Source organism: Canis aureus, chromosome 9 (assembly GCF_053574225.1).
Source record: "Canis aureus isolate CA01 chromosome 9, VMU_Caureus_v.1.0, whole genome shotgun sequence".
NCBI classification, from domain to species: domain Eukaryota; kingdom Metazoa; phylum Chordata; class Mammalia; order Carnivora; family Canidae; genus Canis; species Canis aureus.
The window spans coordinates 4,137,390-4,156,862 of NC_135619.1; the positions used below are offsets into that span (position 1 = coordinate 4,137,390).

At 38.0% G+C, this 19,473-nt stretch overlaps 1 protein-coding gene across 4 annotated transcripts in view; it reads right to left on the minus strand.

Annotated features, from left to right (window-relative positions):
• CATSPERB (catsper channel auxiliary subunit beta) overlaps positions 1-19,473 on the minus strand; it is a 142,651-nt gene that overhangs the window by 68,803 nt on the left and 54,375 nt on the right. For all 4 annotated transcript variants that reach the window (XR_013385799.1, XM_077908506.1, XM_077908504.1 and 1 more), the window contains exon 15: positions 9,527-9,671. Coding sequence is in view for 3 of the 4 variants with exons in the window: in XM_077908506.1 (XP_077764632.1) it covers positions 9,527-9,671 (145 nt within the window). In the remaining variant the exon portion in view is untranslated. The remainder of the gene's footprint in view (positions 1-9,526; positions 9,672-19,473) is intronic.

Consider the following 19,473-nt stretch of genomic DNA (forward strand, 5'->3'; position numbering starts at 1 on the left):
TGTATTATTATCTAAGTATGTCTTTTCTTTGGTTATTAATTGATTGATATTATTGGCAGTTCCCACACTAGGGGCATAAATATTCATGATTGTTAGGTCCTCTTGTTGGATAGATCCTTTAAGTATGATATAGCATCCCTCTTCATCTCTTACTACAGTCTTTAAGATAAACTTTAATTTATCTGATATGAGGATTGCTACCCCTGCTTTCTTTTGAGGACCATTTGAATGGTAAATGGTTATTTTCAGGCTGGAGGTGTCCTTAGGTCTAAAATGAGTCTCTTGTACACGGCAAATAGATGGGTCTTGCTTTTTTATCCAGTCTGAAACCCTCCGTCTTTTGATGGGATCGTTAAGCCCATTCACGTTCAGAGTTACTATTGAAAGATATGAATTTAGTGTCATCATAATACCTATTCAGTCCCTGTTTTTGTGGATTATTTCTTTGGGCATCCTATTTCTTTTATAGAGTTCCCCTTAATATTTCTTGCAAATCTGGTTTGGAGGTTACATATTCTTTCAGTTTCTGCCTATCTTGGAAGCTCTTTATCTTTCCTTCTATTCTGAATAAAAGCCCTGCTGGATAAAGTATTCTTGGCTGCATGTTCTTCTCATTTAGGACCCTGAATATATCCTGCCAGCCCTTCCTGGTCTGCCAGGTCTCTGTGGAGAGGTCTGCTGTTAACCAGACTAATAGTTCTTCCCATATAAGTTAGAGATTTCTTGTGTCTTGCTTTAAGGATTTTCTCTTTATCTTTGGAATTTGCAAGTTTCACTATTAAATGTCAAGGTGTTGAACAGTTTTTCTTGATTTTGGGGGGACCTCTTTATCTCCTGCATCTGAATACCTGTTTCCCTCCCCAAATTAGGGAAGTTCTCAGCTATGATTTGTTCAAATATGCTTTCTGGTCCTCTGTTCCTTTCGGCACCTTTTGGAACCTCAATTACATGTAGATTTTTCCTTCTGAGGCTGTCATTTATTTCCCTTAACCTTTCTTCATGGTTTTTTAAATTGTTTTTCTCTTTTTTCCTCATCTTCCTTCTTTGCCATCAACTTGTCTTCTATGTCACTCACCTTTCTTCTACCTCATTAACCCTCATCGTCAGGACCTCCAGTTTGGATTCCATCTCATTTAATTGATTTTTAATTTTGGCCTGATTAGATCTAAATTCTGCAGTAATGAAGTTTCTTGATTCCTTTATGCTTTTTTCCAGAGCCACCAGTAGCTTTATAATTATGCTTCTGAATTAGCTTTCTGACATTGAATTTTAATACAAATTCTGTAACTCTGCAGCAGAGAGTACTGTTTCTTTTGTGGTGAGTTCTTCTTTCTAGTCATTTTGCTCAGTGCAGAGTGGCTAAAAACGAGTTGTACTTGTTAGAAGTGCAAAATCTTCTCTCTGTGGCATTCCAGCCATTCTATCTTTAAATCTCAGGTTGAATTCATAGGTTTTCAGGATGATTTGAAAGTTATCTAGGTAAGTTGGTGGGGACAGGTGACTTGGGGACCCTACTCCTCCGCCATCTTGCCCTGCCCCCACCTTGGTGTCATTCTTAACTCCCCTCTTCTTCTCACACCCAACATCTAGCCCATCAGCAAATCCTACCGATGTTCACCTTGAGATATGTAGAGAACCCAAGCTCTTCTCACCACTTGCACCTGTCACCCAGCACAAACACAATATGGAAAGAGGCTTATCATGAGGAATCAGCGTATGCCATTGTGGAGGCTGAGCAGTCCTGTGATCTGCTGTCTGTAGGCTTGAGAAGCAGGGGACCCCCCGGAGTAACTCAAGCTCCCATATCAGAGGACACATCAACGAGAAGCGAGAATCAGAAAGAGGGCTGGTTCAAGGCCCAGTCCCTGGAAGCAAACAGGGTGAATTCCACTATCCTTCACCCTTTCACTCTGCAGACTAGATGCCCACCCAGGCTGGGGGGAGCCGGCTGCTTCACTGAGCCCACTGATTCAAAGGCTAACCTCATCGGGAAATGTCCTCACACACACATTGTTTAATCTGGGCACCCCCTTGGCCCCATCAGTTGACACATAGAAGTGACCATTACCACTGCTAAGGCTCAACATGCTATAGTTCATCTGTCACTGTAAAATACACTTTCTTCGCATTTTAACATCTTGCCTGAGATTACTTTTATAATCGCGATGTCTTGGCAGTTATCATCCAGCAGGTGGCCCCTATGCTACAGGGCTCAATTGCTCCCCTGGCTGTGCCTTGAGTCAGCTCAGTTTTGTCCCTCACTTGGGGAGTTTCCCGGAACACTAGTATAATAACATTTAAATTTTACTGATGCTTAAAATGCTTTAAAATACTTAAAAAGTATTACATCATAATTTGGCATTGAAACAAAGTTACTGTAGGTGCAGTGAGAGAAGAAAACAAAGCAGAGCATATATTTGTCAATAATACAGCAAACAATGCTGGAAGAAGGACTGCAGTTTTGTATTTCCTAGTACAGCCACAACTGAGTGTTTTCTAGGACATAAGAAAGGAAAAAACTCACAAGTATTTGAAATTACATTATCTTTTGCTAGTGAAATACACTCAAAATGATTGCCTGACGACATGCCACATGATGCCATGGTGGGCAGAGGAAATAGCTTGACAATAATCCATTCATCACTCAGGATCACTGTTTAAAACAATGTGTGAAAGTTCAGTTGGAAGTTTCTCCTTGTGTCAACAGAACAAGGTCGTCTTACAATCAATGAACCTCAGATTTTATTATATATAGGTTTTACAACATTCTTCTGTTGGCTTTGCATATGAACAACCTGCTGAGTTGGCTCCAAGTTCTTGGGTAATATTATTTTTCTCTGAACGTTCTGTAGAAGAGTATGGACGATTCATTGCTGAAGCAGCAAAATCCAAGACTGGCTTGATTTTTTTTTTTTTTGTACCTTTAAAGTTGATTTGCATTCTCTATTTCAAATAATTCAGATGTGTTTTAGCTTTTAGTTAAAATTACATTGTCGATTTGGGTTTCCTTTATGTTTTTTTTTAAATATTTTATTTATTTATTCATGAGAGACACAGATAGAGAGAGAGGCAGAGACACAGGCAGAGGAAGAAGCAGGCTCCCTGCAGGGAGCCTGATGTGGGACCTGATCCCGGGTCTCCAGGATCAGGCCCTGGGCTGAAGGCGGCGCTAAACCACTGAGCCACCTGGGCTGCCCTCCTTTATGGTTTTTTGTATTTTCAGTATTTATGCATTCACCCATCCATCCACGCATTCATTCACATCAGAGGGAATGAATGGGACCTATAGATGGAGAAACAGAGACATCACCCCTATTCATTACTGGAAATTCCTACAACTTGCAGTCTCTCAATCTTTAGTGTCTATATTTACCATTTTAGATTCTTTCCACTTAATTATGCATCCATTCTACACGTGGATGTGTTTCTTAGTTTATATCTATGATATGTAATTGTTTATCACTTGGATTGACAATTCAGTTCCATTTTCTTTGGTGTTATTTTTACTGTTTCCAAAGTAATCTTGCCCAGTCTATTTTGATTTTTGTTTTACTATATGTGCTATTTATTTTCTTTTTCTTTTTTTGTAATAATAAATTTATTTTTTATTGGTGTTCCATTTGCCAACATACAGAATAACACCCAGTGCTCATCCCGTCAAGTGCCCCCCTCAGTGCCCGCCACCCAGTCACCCCCACCCCCCGCCCTCCTCCCCTTCCACCACCCCTAGTTCATTTCCCAGAGTTAGGAGTCTTCCATGTTCTGTCTCCCTTTCTGATATTTCCTACCCATTTCTTCTCCCTTCCTCTCTATTCCCTTTCACTATTATTTATATTCCCCAAATGAATGAGAACATATAATGTTTGTCCTTCTCTGACTGACTTATTTAACTCAGCATAATACCCTCCAGTTCCATCCACGTCGAAGCAAATGGTGGGTATTTGTCATTTCTAATGGCTGAGGAATATTTCATTGTATACATAAACCACATCTTCTTTATCCATTCATCTTTCGATGGACACCGAGGCTCCTTCCACAGTTTGGCTATTGTGGACATTGCTGCTAGAAACATCAGTGCGCTATTTATTTTCTATTTGCTGTTTCTCCAAACCCACCCCCAGACTTTCTCTTCTCTGTCTGTTACACAGGAGGTGGCCCCCTATGAATTGTAATACTCGTGCTATGTTTCCAGATGCCTTCTGATCAGATTTGGCCAATGAAAGGCTCTAGAAGGAGGTAAGAACAAGGGAAGGGGAGAAGGTCTAGATAGTTCTTCCTAGTTTTCTTCCCACTTTACTGATGCAGTCTGATGATAGCTTTGAGCCTCCTACACTATGCCTCTTGCAGGGTGGCCCCCAGTCCATTTCAGCTTTGACTGGGCTTAGATGATGCTATTACCTATCTACTATCTCTCTATTGATCGATCAATCTATCTATCTATTTATCCATCCCCTATTTATTTGCATTACACCTCAAATCAAAGGAACTGTAAGAGTGCCCTCCCATTGCTAATTTCTGGATATTTTAGTATCATTTTTGGTTCCTTTAACTTGGTCCATTGCTCTGCAAATAATCCCCTTATAGAGGCTCTTCAGGTGAAACACTTGAGTGGAATTATGTTTCCAGCCAGGACTGTAACTGACACAGTATTTGCTGGAAATGTCCCTGGATAATAGACTGGATTCTGGGACTGAGTTGCTCACATATTTAAGGAATGCCCATATGACCTCTATGCTAAGTTGCTATTGTGATACTGGTAATCCACAGCAAGCAAGGGCATCACAATGACTCAAATTATTACTGGTGTATAGCATGGGGTAGCATGTCTGTGGGGGACAACACTTTACATGTCAAATACACTACACATGATCAAATGGGGTGGCTATACATGACAACAATAACAATTATGGTTTTTCCAAAGACTACAAAAGTGGTATGACTTTTATGGAAGAACTTACAAAAACAATCTATTTATGACCTTGAATATTCAACTAAAGGCCACAGTAGAAAATTCGGCAGCTGTGTGAGGAGAAAAGAACCTCACTCCATACAACACACAAAAATAGAAATTTCACATAGACCTATCTAAATAGATAGACCAAATAGACCAAATAGACCAAATCTAAAACATAGACCAAATCTAAAACAAGCTCCTAGAAGATAACAGGAAAATACCTTCATAACTTTGGGATAGCCAAGATTTCTCAAATAGGATATAAGAAGGAATACTAAACATACAAGCAAAGATTGACAAAATGAACTTTAAAAAATGAATAGTTCTGCTCCTCACAGGATGCCATAAAGAGAATAGAAAAGACAAGCCATTGGATGGAAAGAGATGTTTGCAAGTTATGTTTCTAAAAGAGGACTCACATCCATAATACATTAAAAACTCATAGAAATCAATAAAAAAAAAGAGTCATTCCAATAAAAACTTGACTAAAATGAGACTTGACAGTATACCTGGTGGGCTCAATTGATTGACTGCTTGCCTTCAGCTCAGGTCATGATCCCAGAGTCCCGGGATTGAGTCCTGCATTGGGCTCCCTACTCAGCGGGGAGTCTGCTTCTGCCCGTCACCCCACTGAACTGTACACTTAAACATGGCTAAAATGCTAAATTTCATGCTGGGTATATTTTACCACAAAAATAAGTGGCAAAATAAAAATTACCAGCAGCAATCAAGAAAGGAAAGAGAACAATATGCCAAAACATGCAAAAACACGCATTGAGGAAAGAAAGAGAAAATTTTGATGTAATAGGTCACAGTGCTCTACACCCAGTCCTTTGAGGTCATATTAAGAAAAGGAAGAGGGACTTCTCAGAAACGTGCAGAGAGAGAGAGAAGAAGTTGACAGAGAGTTAACAAGAGAGAAGTTGACAGAGGAGGAAATGGTACTCAGAGGGCAAAAATCAAGCCCTCTTGAGGGTAGCCAGGTTTACTACCTTCCAAGACATTGTATTGAGAAAACAAGTCCAGAGGCTACCTCAATAAGGTGAAGCAAGCAGGTCTCAAGGGTATGTTAGAATACCTAGAGTACACTAGAGCAAATAGAAGGTCTGACTAGGGCTACACGCACTTTAATGATGAACTAGGGAAAATGAAAGGAAGAGCAGAGATAGAAAGAAGAGAAGACATGAAGAAGGAAAAAGAGTAAAGAGGAAGCCTCAGGAGGAGCAGAGGGAAAAGGGAAAGAAAAGGAAAAGAAGGCACTAGCAGCATATAAAAGATGTAAAGAATCCAGTTGAGACAAAGTCTATCCCAAGAGGAGGTAAATTTTCCCCCATATTTTTCATTAAAGGACCTTAATAAATTAATAGACTCCACAGAACACGACCTCAAAAACCTAAAAATTGTATGACAAAACAAAGTGAGAACGCAGATCACAGAGACACAGACACAGACATAAATAGAGAAGTGTGTTCCTTCATCTTTCCAGGCTTTGAGATGGGTTAACAAAGTGTCAACTGAGTTGGAAAAGACTGGGCATTGGTCAACAAGGTCAATCAATACACACTGTTTCTTTTGCCAGACAAATAAACTGAGAGAAGCTATGTAGGCTTGACCACCGAGATCCCAGAATTAATGTGGATGGAGAGCCATGCACCATTTACACAATGCCACCTCCTACAAGCCGTGTGTGATTCTGTTTGTATCAGTTGCATTTGTACAAGCAGGCTAACATGACCTGCTGCCGTCGGTGCTGTGAATGTTAAGCAAGATGGTGTTTGTAACATGCTCAGCACAAACACAGCTCAGTAAACAGGAGTGACTATTGTCTTGTGGGGAAGTAAAACCTCACAGAAGCTGTAAATGGGAGCATAGCATGGTGTTTCAGGGTCCCCTCTTGAGGACCTCAAGCCCTCTTGAGGGCTTTCATAGGATCCTAAAACCCCGTCACCCCCCAAAGATTCTGGGAAGACAGTAGAGAGCACCAGGAACCTGTCTCCTCACCTGGACGACAGTTGCATTGGCAGAATGTCTCTGATGTTAATTATTTTGGAATTCTGGGGTCTTTTGGAGGCTTGTAACCTCTGGAGGAAGGTGTGGATGTGGACAGTATGGCCTGTAGCAGGAGCTGCCTCTCCTCCGCTTGAGCCTCCCGGTAGGCAGCTGTGCACATATTCCCGGAGCCAGGGTGGGCAAAAAAGACCCTGTCCTCCAAATATTGGGAATCTGCATTCTGATCTTTTCATGATAAAAACACTCCACAAAGAATAAAAGATGACCTCAAAAAAAAAAAAAAAAAAAGGAGATGACCTCGACATAATAAAAGCCATATATGAGAAATCCATAGTGAACTATGATATACTCAATGGTAGAAGACTGAAAGCTTTTCCTTTAGGATCAAGAATGAGGCAAAGTGGTCTGCTTTCATCACTTCTGTTCAACCTAGTAGTACTAGGAGTTCTAGCCAGCACAAGTAGGCAAGAAAAAAAATAAAAGGCATACATACATATCACAAAGGGAGAAGCAAAATCACCTCTACTCACAGTGATATGATTCTATATGTAGCAGCCCTAATGGTCCTACAAAAAAGTTGTTAGAATACGTGAATTCAGAGAAGTGGCATGCTATAAAATCAATACACAGAAATCAGTTGTGTTTCAATACAATCACAATGAATAATCAGAAAAGGAAATTAGGAAAACAATTCCGTTTATAACATCATCCAAAAAATACTTAGAATTAACGTAACCAAGGAGATTTAAGGCAGCCCATGAAAATGTTTGATAAGGGATTAATATCCAGAATAGAGAGCTTCTACAACTTAGTAATAATAATAATAATAATAATAATAATAATAATAAACCTCAAGCAATCTGATTAATAAGTTGGCAAGTGACTTGAATAGAGGTTTCTCCCAAGAAGATATACAAATGGCTAATAAGCACAAGAAAAGATGCTTAACATTAAGGAAAACACAAATCAAAACAATGAGATACTACTTCACACTCATTAGGATGACAACTATGAAGAAAAACACAAAGGGTTACAAAAGGATAGGAGAGGGTGACTGACTGAGTTGTGGGCATTAAGGAGGGCACACGATGAGATGAGCACTGGGTAGTATACTATAAGTTGGCAAATAGAGTTTAAATAAAATTTTAAAAATAAAAATTTGACTATTAAAATTTTTTTAAAAGTTTGAGCACCCACTGTTGACTCCCATGTATTACTGGGAGCAAGTGGGTGTCTATGGAATGGGATTTGGCCCTTCTAATAGAACTATAAATGCATTTACATCCTAACCCAGCAATTTCATTTTTTAGGAATATACTCTGGAAATATTCATCTAAGTCCATATAAAAATAATATGTACATGAGTACGCATTCTGGAATAATTTCTAATTGCAAAATACTGATAATAATCTAAATGTACATATACAGAGAGGAGGCTAGTTTAATAAATTGTTTTATATCCACCCAGCGGGGGAGAAAAAACAAACAACCCAAAAACCAAAACCAGAAAATAACAAGTGTTCGCAAGGATGTAGAGAAATTAGAACTCTTTTATTCTGGCAGTGAGAATGTAAAATGGTACAGCTACCGTGGAAAAGGAGAAATGCAATTTCTCAAAAAATTAAAAATAGAACTACCATATGATTCAGGAATTCCACATCTGGGTATCTGCCCAAAAGAGTTTAGAGCAGAGTTTCAAAGAGATATTTGTACACCTATGTAGCTAAAACATGGAAGCAACACAAATGTCCCTTAATGGATGAATAGATAAGCAAGATGCGGTATATACATATATATACATACATACAATGGAATGTTATTTAGCTTTACAAATGAAGGCAATCTTGACACATGCTACAACATGGATGAACCCTAAGGACGTGATGCTAAGTGAAATAACGTGGTCACCAAAGGACAAATCCTGGATGATTCCTCTTATATGAGGGACCTAGAGCAGTCAAAATCATAGAGTCCCTCTTATATGAGGGACCTAGAGCAGTCAAAATCATAGACTGGTGGTAACGGGGGCTGTGGGAAGGGGGGAAATGAGGATTTATTTTTTTTAAGGTATATAGCATTTAAGTTTTACAAGATGGGAAGAGTTCTGGAGACGGGGGTGCTCATGGCTGCAGGAATTTTGAATGCACTGAACCACCAATATTTAATAATCATACTTAATCATGAGTAAGATGGTCAACTTTGTTATGTGTATTTTACCACAATAAAAATAACTTTTAGGGGCCCCTGGGTAGCTCAGTGGTCAGGTGTCTCCCTTTGGCTCAGGTCGTGACCCCGGGGTCCTGGGATCAAGTTCTGCAACAGGCTCCCCGCAGGGAGCCTGCTTCTCTCTCTATGTCTCTGCCTCTATCTCTGTGTCTCTCACAAATAAATACACAAAATCTTAAAAAATAATAAACTTTAAAAAATCTGTCACCCCTAATAGGTTTGAGACCTTAAGATTAGTTGATTAATACGACAGGTTTTTTGTTTGTTTGTTTTTTCATAGATCTTCGAATCCCTGCTCACATGTAGTTCTTCTATGAATAAAAGTGAATTTCTCACCTGCCTTTGTCAGGTAGACATTTCCACTTTGGGAAACAAAAGTAATGTCTGAAGTATAAAAGCTATGGTAAGTATTCTTTATGATATCATCATGAAAGTCAGCTAATAATTCGAAAGTGTTGCCGCCGTCGATTGAAAGCCATATCTGAGGGAACAAACAGACGATGTTTCATTAAGGGGCTGCCCCCCAATGGTCACCGTTACCCTGTCTGCACATTATAAGCTCCCTACTCAGCGAAGCCCCAGCGCAGGGCCCCTCGGAAACTTCCACACCCATCAGGTGCCTGCAGGTGCACAGACTCCTTACCCACCCAGTCAACGACCTGTGTAGCTTCTTCCTGGGGTTTGGACGAGGCGCACGTGGCAGAGTCGCAGGTCTACAGTGTGCATGATGAATGCATAAAAGAACAGAGTTATCCCATCAGCTCCCAAGTGGGGTCCCCTTGATCATGAAAGGATGAAGTGCTGGGTGTGACTGGCTGGGAAGGGAGGAGCTTACCTCCTACTGACATGAGGCTTTCTGTTCTAAGCCTCTGGCAAGTATGTCTGTGAGCCTGTGTTGGTGGTAATGGTCACTGACACTTGCCACAGCGTGTCCCAAGACCTGAGTCAATCTCCAGATCTACTCCACCCCAGAAGTCTCTCTATTCCCCTCCTCTTTCCCCTAAGAGTTGCTTGAAGATAAATCGGATCCTGTATTGGATGAATCCTGCTTCCTTGGGACCTCTTTTAATGGCCTAAATCTTAGTCAAACAAAGATTCCGGGTTTTTAAGGTTCTTTTTAAAAAATGAATTTTAATGACAAGTTAGATCTGAAAATTAGCTTCTCATACATTTAAAACATTATAAGTTGCCACTGCAGTTTCTTTGACCACCATCCAAATCATTTTCTTTTACACCTTATCTTATATAACTGTGGTCTTTTCTGTCCTTTCCTAGAGGTAACTAACGACTGTTATATTTTAAAATCCTATATTTATATCTATACGTATATTTTTTTCTATAACTACGTCTTTCTGTATCTGAGTGCCATATTAGCTTCAGATTAGTTTTAACCTTGTCCTGGATTACATGTTTAGGACGTGCGTATTACACAGAGTATTTACTAAACCACATATGAAGATTTCTATCACTCAGAAATTAGTCCTCACTGCTGGTGTAGCATGATCTATACTCCCCCATGGGTATATATATCCTATGTAGACATGTCCTATGTATACATCCTGTGACTATAGGATATGAGGACTCCAATATTACTCTGGCTTTGGCTCCTGCAAATGTTACTACTGAGCATGGTGGTGGGTGGGTCGGTGGGTGAGGAAAGGCATTTTGAACAATATACTCAAAACAGCATCATATTGTACCTATTGTTCTCTAAGTTACATTTGCCACTCAACAAAACATCTCAGATCATTTCATATTAGCTCATGTGGATCTTCACGATCTTCTCTAGTGCTGCATGGTATCCAATATGATGGCTACACCACACTGGAGATATTCTGTTTTCCTACCAGAGGACACTTAAAGGTCGGATCAAAATGTAAGCTGTTAACAGACAATATGGCAAGGAGCATTCATTTATCTGTCTTTCTGTTACTAATGTTAAAGTGTGTTTGTAGAGCAGATACTGAAAAATTGAGTTACCGGGTCAGAGGCTATCAAAATATAAAACTTGTATGATTTTTCAATTTCACTGAACCACCTTACAGTCCCACTAGCATTGTATTCCAAAACCTCACAAATCATCAAAAATTTACTTCAGATTTTTACTGATTACCTGAATGAAAACAATGGCATCTCATCACACTCTTTTCCATTCTAAATTATTGATCCCTGTACAGCTCACTTTTATCTTTCTTATGTTATTGCATAGTATAATGAACATGTGTGAACTGACATCCCAACCCAGAAATTAGCATGTTGCTAGTACTTTGCATTTTCTTCCTTCTCTCCAATCCTATTATACTGCATCTTCCCTCAGAGATGTCCAATATTCTGAAATGAAATTTGCATTTTTCACTCCCTTGGTTTTTGCTTTCTTTTCAGTTTTAGCAATATATGTGTATGCAGGTTTAGGTGATAAATTGCTTGAGTTTATTCTTTTGGCTATTTATAAAAAGATACCATCCACATATTGTCTTCTAAGACTGACTTTTCCTCCTCTTAATATTACTTACTTATAGTCATACGTGTTGCATATAGCTCAGCTCATTTGCTTTTATATTGCTGTATAATAGTTTATTATGTGAATCAACTGCAATTTATCTATTCTCCTATTCATGGGCATCTGGATCATTTTCAGGTATTTAATGCTATGACTAATAGTGCCATGATGAAGATTTCAAAATGTTTCCTCATATTTGTGTTTCCCTTGCCAAAAAAAGTGGAATTGGTGAGACAGAGCACATGCAACCACTGTAATTTACAGGATAATAATGCCAAATTGCTTTCCAAAATAATTTGTAGTCATTTATGCTCCCATAAGCAATGGATGAGAGATCTGATTGATCCATATCCTCTTCAACATCTCCTGTTGACATGATGGTGGAGGCTTCAATCTTCCTTCTGTTAATATGGTGTGTTACATTTATTAATTTTCATGTGTTGAACCATCACTGCATTCCAGAATTAAATCCTACTTGGTCACAGTATAAGTAATCCCTTCAATGTACTCTTTAATTTAGTTTGCTAGTATCTTGTTGAAGAGTTTTGCATAAATGTTCTTCAGGGATATTGATTTCTAGTATTCTTATAGTATCCTTATCTGGCTTTGGTATTAGGTAACACTGGCCTCGAGAGTGACCTAGGAAATATTCCTTCCTCTTCGATTTTTGGTTGAGAGTTTGAGGAGGATTGGTGTTCATTCTTTAAATATCTGGAACAATTCAATCAATAAAGCCACCTGGCCCTGGGATTTCCTTTGCTGGAAGGTACTCAATTATACAAATTTCTATTCAAGACCTTTGCCAGTTTATTAATCAGAGTGCCTTTCTTTTAATTGCTGAGCTGTAGAAGTTCTCTGGATATTAATCTCTTATTCAATCTCATGACTAGTTTTTGGTCTGTTCAGATTTTCTATTTCTTCATGATTTACTATTGGTAGTTTATGTATTTCTAGTGTGTTAGCATATAATTTTTCATAATCCCACAATCCTTCTTATTTCTGTGGTATCGGTTGTAATGTCCTCTTTAATTTTTTATTTTAGTTGACTCTTCTCTTTTTTCTTAGTTATTGTAGCTAAGGGTTTATCAACTTTGTTGAACATTCCAAGAACCAATTCTTAGTGTTGTTGATTTTTTTCTATTATTTCTGTATTCTCTATTGCATTTATCTCTGCTCTAGTCTATTATTTCCTTCCATCTGCTAACTTTGGGTTTGATTTTTTTTCTTCTTTTTATAGTTTCCTAAATTGGAAAGTTAGGTTGTTGATTTGAGATTTTTCTTCCTTATTAACATGTGTGTCTATAACTATAACCTCCACTGTTGGTACTGCTATTGCTGCCTCCCATAAATTTGGTGTGTTTTGTTTTTATTTTAATTTTCTTAACATATTTTCTAGTTTCCCTTCTGACTACTTCTTTGACTCATTTGTTGTTTAAAAACTTAATTTCCATATACTTGTGGATTTTCCAGTTTTCTTTCCGCTATTGATTTCTAGTTTCATTTCATTGTGATTAGAAAAGACATTTTGTATAATTTTAGTCACTTTAAATGTGCTGAGACTAGTTTTGTGGCCTCACTTATGTTCTATCCTAAAGAATGCTCTGTGTGTATTTGAGGAATATTTGTATTTTACTCTTGTTGCGTGGAGTCATCTGATCATGTGTATTAGGTCTAATGGTTTACAATGTGGTTCATGTCTTTTATGTCCTTATTTATCTTTCATCTGGTTTTTCCATCCATTATTGAAAGTGGGGAAATTAAGGCTTTTATTGTTGTGTTGCTGTTTCTCTCTTTGATTTTTTTAAAGGATTTTATTTATTTATTCCTAAGGGACACACAGAGAGAGGCAGTGACTCAGGCAGAGGGAGAAGCAGGCTCGCTGCAGGGAGCCTGATGTGAGACTGGATCCCAGGACCCTGGGATCATGACCTGAGCAGACACTCAGTGGCTAAGCTACCCAGATGCCCCGCTTTGATTCTTTTAAAGTTTGCTTCATATATTAGGAGCTCTGATGTTTGGTACATGAACATTTTTAATTGTTATATCTTCTTGGTGAGTTGACCTTTTATTATCATATAATGACCTTTTTTGTCTCCTATAATACTTTTTGACTTATAGTTTATTCTTTATGATACTAGTATAGACAGCCCTGCTCTCTTTTGGTTACCATTTGCCTGGAATGTTCTTTTCAATCCTTTCCCTTTCAGCTTATGTGTGTGCTTGGATCTAAAGAGAATTTCTTGTAGACCATACGTAGTTGCATCCTGGGTTTTTTTGTTGTTATTTTTTGTTTTTATGCATTGAGCTTATTTTTATCTTTTGATTGGGGAATTTAATCTATATACATCTAAAGTAATTACTGATAGGGAAGGACTCACTATTACCATTTTGTTTATTTTTGTGTGTCCTGTGGCTTTCTGTCCCTCCTCCTTTCTTCTCTTATTGCTCGCCTTATCATTTCATCTATCATTTGCAGTGACATTTTTTGATTCCCTTATTGTCTTGTGCATATATTCTCTATATGTTTTCTTTGTGGTAACCATTGCAATAACATAAAACATCTTGGAGCACCTGGGTGGCTCAAAATGTAAGAATCTTTAAAATTTAAAATTTTAATTTTGTTTAATTTTACTTTAAATTTAATTTTAATTAATTTAATCTAAAATTAACATAAAATCAATTTAATTTTATTTAAAATTTAAAAATCTTAGTTATAATATTCTTTTAAATTTGATGACAATTTAACTTCATTGCATGTAAAATGTCCTCTTAAACAGCTCTACCTCCTACTTTATGTTCCTGAAGTTACAAATTACATCTTTTTATATATACTCATTACAGAGATTTATGGTTTTTAGAAACATCGGGGTGCAGGTGTTCCGGCAGCGTTTCATTGCATCTGTATCGTTGGGGTAAATCCCCAACAGTGCAATTGCTGGGTCGTAGGGCAGGTCTATTTTTAACTCTTTGAGGAGCCTCCACACAGTTTTCCAGAGTGGCTGCACCAGTTCACATTCCCACCAACAGTGGGAGGGTTCCCTTTTCTCTGCATCCTCTCCAACATTTGTGGTTTCCTGCCTTGTTAATTTTCCCCATTCTCACTGGTGTGAGGTGGTATCTCATTGTGGTTTTGATGTGTATTTCCCTGATGGCAAGTGATGCAGAGCATTTTCTCATGTGCATGTTGGCCATGTCTATGTCTTCCTCTGTGAGATTTCTGTTCATGTCTTTTGCCCATTTCATGATCGGATTGTTTGTTTCTTTGGTGTTGAGTTTAATAAGTTCTTTATAGATCTTGGAAACTAGCCCTTTATCTGATATGTCATTTGCAAATATCTTCTCCCATTCTGTAGGTTGTCTTTGAGTTTTGTTGACTGTATCCTTTGCTGTGCAAAAGCTTCTTATCTTGATGAAGTCCCAATAGTTCATTTTTGCTTTTGTTTCTTTTGCTTTCCTGGATGTATCTTGCAAGAAGTTACTGTGGCCAATTTCAAAAATGGTGTTGCCTGTGTTCTCCTCTAGGATTTTCTAGCAGCAGTGTCCACAATAGCCAAACTGTGGAAGGAGCCTCGGTGTCCATCAAAAGATGAATGGATAAAGAAGATGTGGTCTATGTATACAATGGAATATTACTCAGCCATTAGAAATGACAAATACCCACCATTTGCTTCAACGTGGATGGGACTGGAGGGTATTATGCTGAGTGAAATGAGTCAATTGGAGAAGGACAAGCATTGTATGTTCTCATTCATTTGGGGAATATAAATAATAGTGAAAGGGAATACAAGGGAAGGGAGAAGAAATGTGTGGGAAATATCAGAAAGGGAGACAGAACATGAAGACTCCTAACTCTGGGAAACAAACTAGGGGTGGTGGAAGGGGAGGAGGGCAGGGGGTGGGAGTGAATGGGTGACGGGCACTGAGGGGGACACTTGATGGGATGATCATTGGGTGTTATTCTGTATGTTGGCAAATTGAACACCAATAAAAAATAAATTATTTAAAAAAAGATTTATAGTTTTTAAAAGTGGTCTTCTCATTTAAATTCTATACAAGCATTAAAAGTGAATTTATGCACCAAAATCACATGAATACAAGTCACTAAATTTGTTCACATATTTATGTTATTGGAAAACTATTTTCATGTGACTTCATGTTGCTGTCTGGTATCCTTTATTTTTACCTCGAAGGACTCTCTCCAGCTTTTTTTCCCCCCTAAGAACAGGTCTAGTTGTAATGAACTTCCTCAGCTTTAGTTTATCTGGGAAAATCTTAATTTCTCCTTCAATTTTGAATGACAGCCAAAAATAGTATTTGTGATTGACAGTTTTTTTTTTTTCTTTCCACATTTTGAATATTTTATCTCACTCTCTTTTGGCTTGCAAGGGTTCTATTGAACAATTCAATGATAATCTTAAGGAAGTTCTCTTGTATGTAGTAGGTCACTTTCCTCTCATGACTTTTAAGATTCTCTTTGTCTTCAATGTTTAACATTTTGATTTTGTGTTGGTCTTTTGGGATATATTCTGATCAGAATTCTTAAAGCTTCTTTAATTTGTATACCTGTTTCTTTCCTCAGATGTGGGAATTTCCAGCCATTATTTCCTTTTCTTTTAAGTATTTTTTTTAAAAGGTTTTGTTTATTTATTCAGGAGAGACACACAGAGAGAGAGGCAGAGACACAGGCAGAGGGAGAAACAGGCTCCATGCAGGGAGCCCAATGCGAGACTCGATCCCAGGACTCCAGGATCATGCCCTGGGCCAAAGGCAGGCGCCAAACCACTGAGCTACCCAGGGATCCCTCAGCCATTATTTCTTTGAATAAGCTCTCTCTACCCTTTTTCTCTCTCTTCTCCTTCTATTACTCCTATATTGCATAGAAATGTCTGTTTGATAGTCCTTACAAATCCCTGAGGCTTTCTTCACTTTTCTTTCATTCTTTTTCACTTTTTGTTCTCTGATTTGATGATTTCAAACAGCTTCTCTCCAAGTTTGCTCATTTTTCTGTTTGAGCATGTCTGCTGTTCACCCCCTCTAGTGAGTATTTCAGTTCAGTTATTGCATGTTTCAGCTCCAGAACTTCTGCTTGACATTTTTATAATCTTTACTTTTTTATATTCTCCATTAGTTCATGATTTTCTTGATTTTTTTTTTAGTTATTTATCCATGTTCTCTTCTAGTGCATTGAGCATCTTTATGACAGTTGTTTAAAATTTTTTGTCAGTCAGCTCATAGCTCTGCATTTCTTTAGGGTCATTTTCTAGGGATTTAGTCTGTTCCTTTGGTGGGCCATGTTTCCCTGTTTCTTTGGCATGCCTTGTCATGCTGTTATTTTGAGATGTGGGCATTTGATTACATACCACTTCTCCCAGTGTTTATGGACTGGCTTCACACAGACCCTTACCAATCAGACAAGCTAGAGGATCTAGGACTTCTCAAATGTCTTCTAAGGATGTGTTTTCTCTGGCTTGTGCTGTGTTTTTCATTGTCTCAAATTGCCTAAGCAGTTTATCCCTCTCCTTCCAGACACCCATAAGCTCTTGCTGCCCCTGGCATGTGCATATAGAACTACAGCTCTAAAGTGCTGTACTGATCATATCTGTTTTCAAGTTTCTGAACAAGGCTACCAATTCCATCAGTACTCTGAGTCAGATGACAGTCAATTCCCCAGTCCAGCCAGAATGTTGGACACACAGTTAATTATTTTGGTTCTATCCTGAGGGAGGATCTCTGGTGCAGGAGGTTTCCTCCAAGTTGTGCTGCATTAAATCAGATAGGAGGAGAGGTGTGGATGGATATGGAAAATAATGCACATTTTCCAACCCCTTTTATTGGAATCTCTTTGGCTTTAAGTTGGTCTGTATGCTGTAGCTTCTCAAATGGATTCCAGAGTTCTTGCAAAGGTATTCTGGTCTGCAAGTTATTATATTGGCATCTCTGGGAGAAAGGGAGGGTCTGAAGGTTCCTGCTCCACCCTCTTGCCAACATAACTCCCCTCATTTTGGCAGTTTCCAAACAAGTCCTGTCAGTGCTCTGGGTTAGGCAAGTTGGAGACTAGTCCCTTGAGCAGTCCTCAGAAGAGCCAGAGTGTTGCATGCAAGGTCCATTCTTTTGTTTCTATCACAAGGGAGGATCCCTTGAGTGTTAGGTTTCTTCTTCATTGTGCTACACCATGGTGGTTGGGGGTGGGGCACAGATGAGCAAATTTTCCTACCCCTGTTGTTAGAATCCCTTTTGGTTTTATTTTGGTTTGGGCGCTGTAGCTAATCAAATGGTCTCTAGAGCTCTTGCAAAGGCACTCTGATATGTATACTGTTGCTGACTCAATGTGTCTGTGGGAGAACAAGGGCCTAAAGCTTCTTAATCTGCCATCCTGTATACCCAGAATTATTTTTAAGGAAAGTGATGCAATTTTTTTAATGGTTACTTTTTTTTAAGTTTTGTTTTAAAATGCTTTCCCTACCCTGATTTCAGAAAGATATTCACTTATGTTTTCCTTTAAAAGTTTTTATAATTAAATTATGATTCCATCAAGAGTTGGACTTGATGTATGTTGCAGTGTAGATATGTATTTCAACATTGTCCATATGTAACCAATACTTATCTCATTTTGAGCAATCTCTCATTTTTTCTCTCAGAAGGGTTAAACAATTCTTGGCCTCTATCAACATTGGTGGGGGCTATTCGTGGACTTTCTATTTCCATTGGTCAATTTGTTTGTTCCTGGATCAAAACCACATTATCATGATTACTGCAACATTTAAAAAAGTGTGACTATCTGTCAGTGCAGATCTCTCATCCTTATTCTTCTTTAGAAGTGTCCTGCTTATTCTTGGCCTTTTGCTTTTCCATATATGCTCTTTTTATTTTCTTTAAATTTTTTTTAAACTGAGGTAGAACTGACATATACCATATAGGCTTTAGAATTAACTTGAACTCCACAACAAGCCTTGAGATTTTGATTAAGGTTGTATTAGATCTACAGATTATTTTGAGGAAGAAATTATGTTTTAAGATAAATTTTCCTGTCCACAAGTATGTTTATATCCATTTATTTATAAAGTCTTAAATGTCTTTCAATAAAGTTTATAATTTTATACACATTACATCTTGGAAATCTTAGATTTATTCTTATTAATAGTTTTTTTAAAGATACTATTTTTAAGTAATCTCTACACCCAATGTGAGACTTGAACTCACAATCAAGAGTCACATATTCCACTGACTAAGCCAGCCAGGTGCCACACTTTATAGGTGTTTTGCGTGTCATTTTGCTTTGTTTTTGCTATTATAAATAGTGTCATAAAAATTATGCTTTCAAATTTGTTCATCATGTGCAGAAATGAAAATGCCTTGCCCTTCCATCTTGTTAAATTCTTCTGCTTCTTTTAATAATTTGTAAGTATCTTTTAAGTTTTCTATATGGACAATCATATCTTTTGCAAGTAAACACTCTGTTAACTAGTTTTTAATATTCATTCTTTGATTTCTAAATTTTTTTAATTTGTCTTAATGCATTCCCTTCTATACACTCTTTTACTTCTTAATAATTCCTTGGTAAAACTCCAACTGTGGTTAAATACAACTCTCTATCTTCTCCAATATGTGTGGACCCCCAAAACTGAACACAGCCAAGAACATTCCATAATGCTGAATTGGTTACACTTGGAATTCATAAGCACAAAGCATAAGCAATCATACTGACTTCCCTTAGTCAATCCACTCTCCCACCCTGCCCCTAGGCAACAATTTCACTCTGTTCTCTCTTTACTTGAACCCCTGA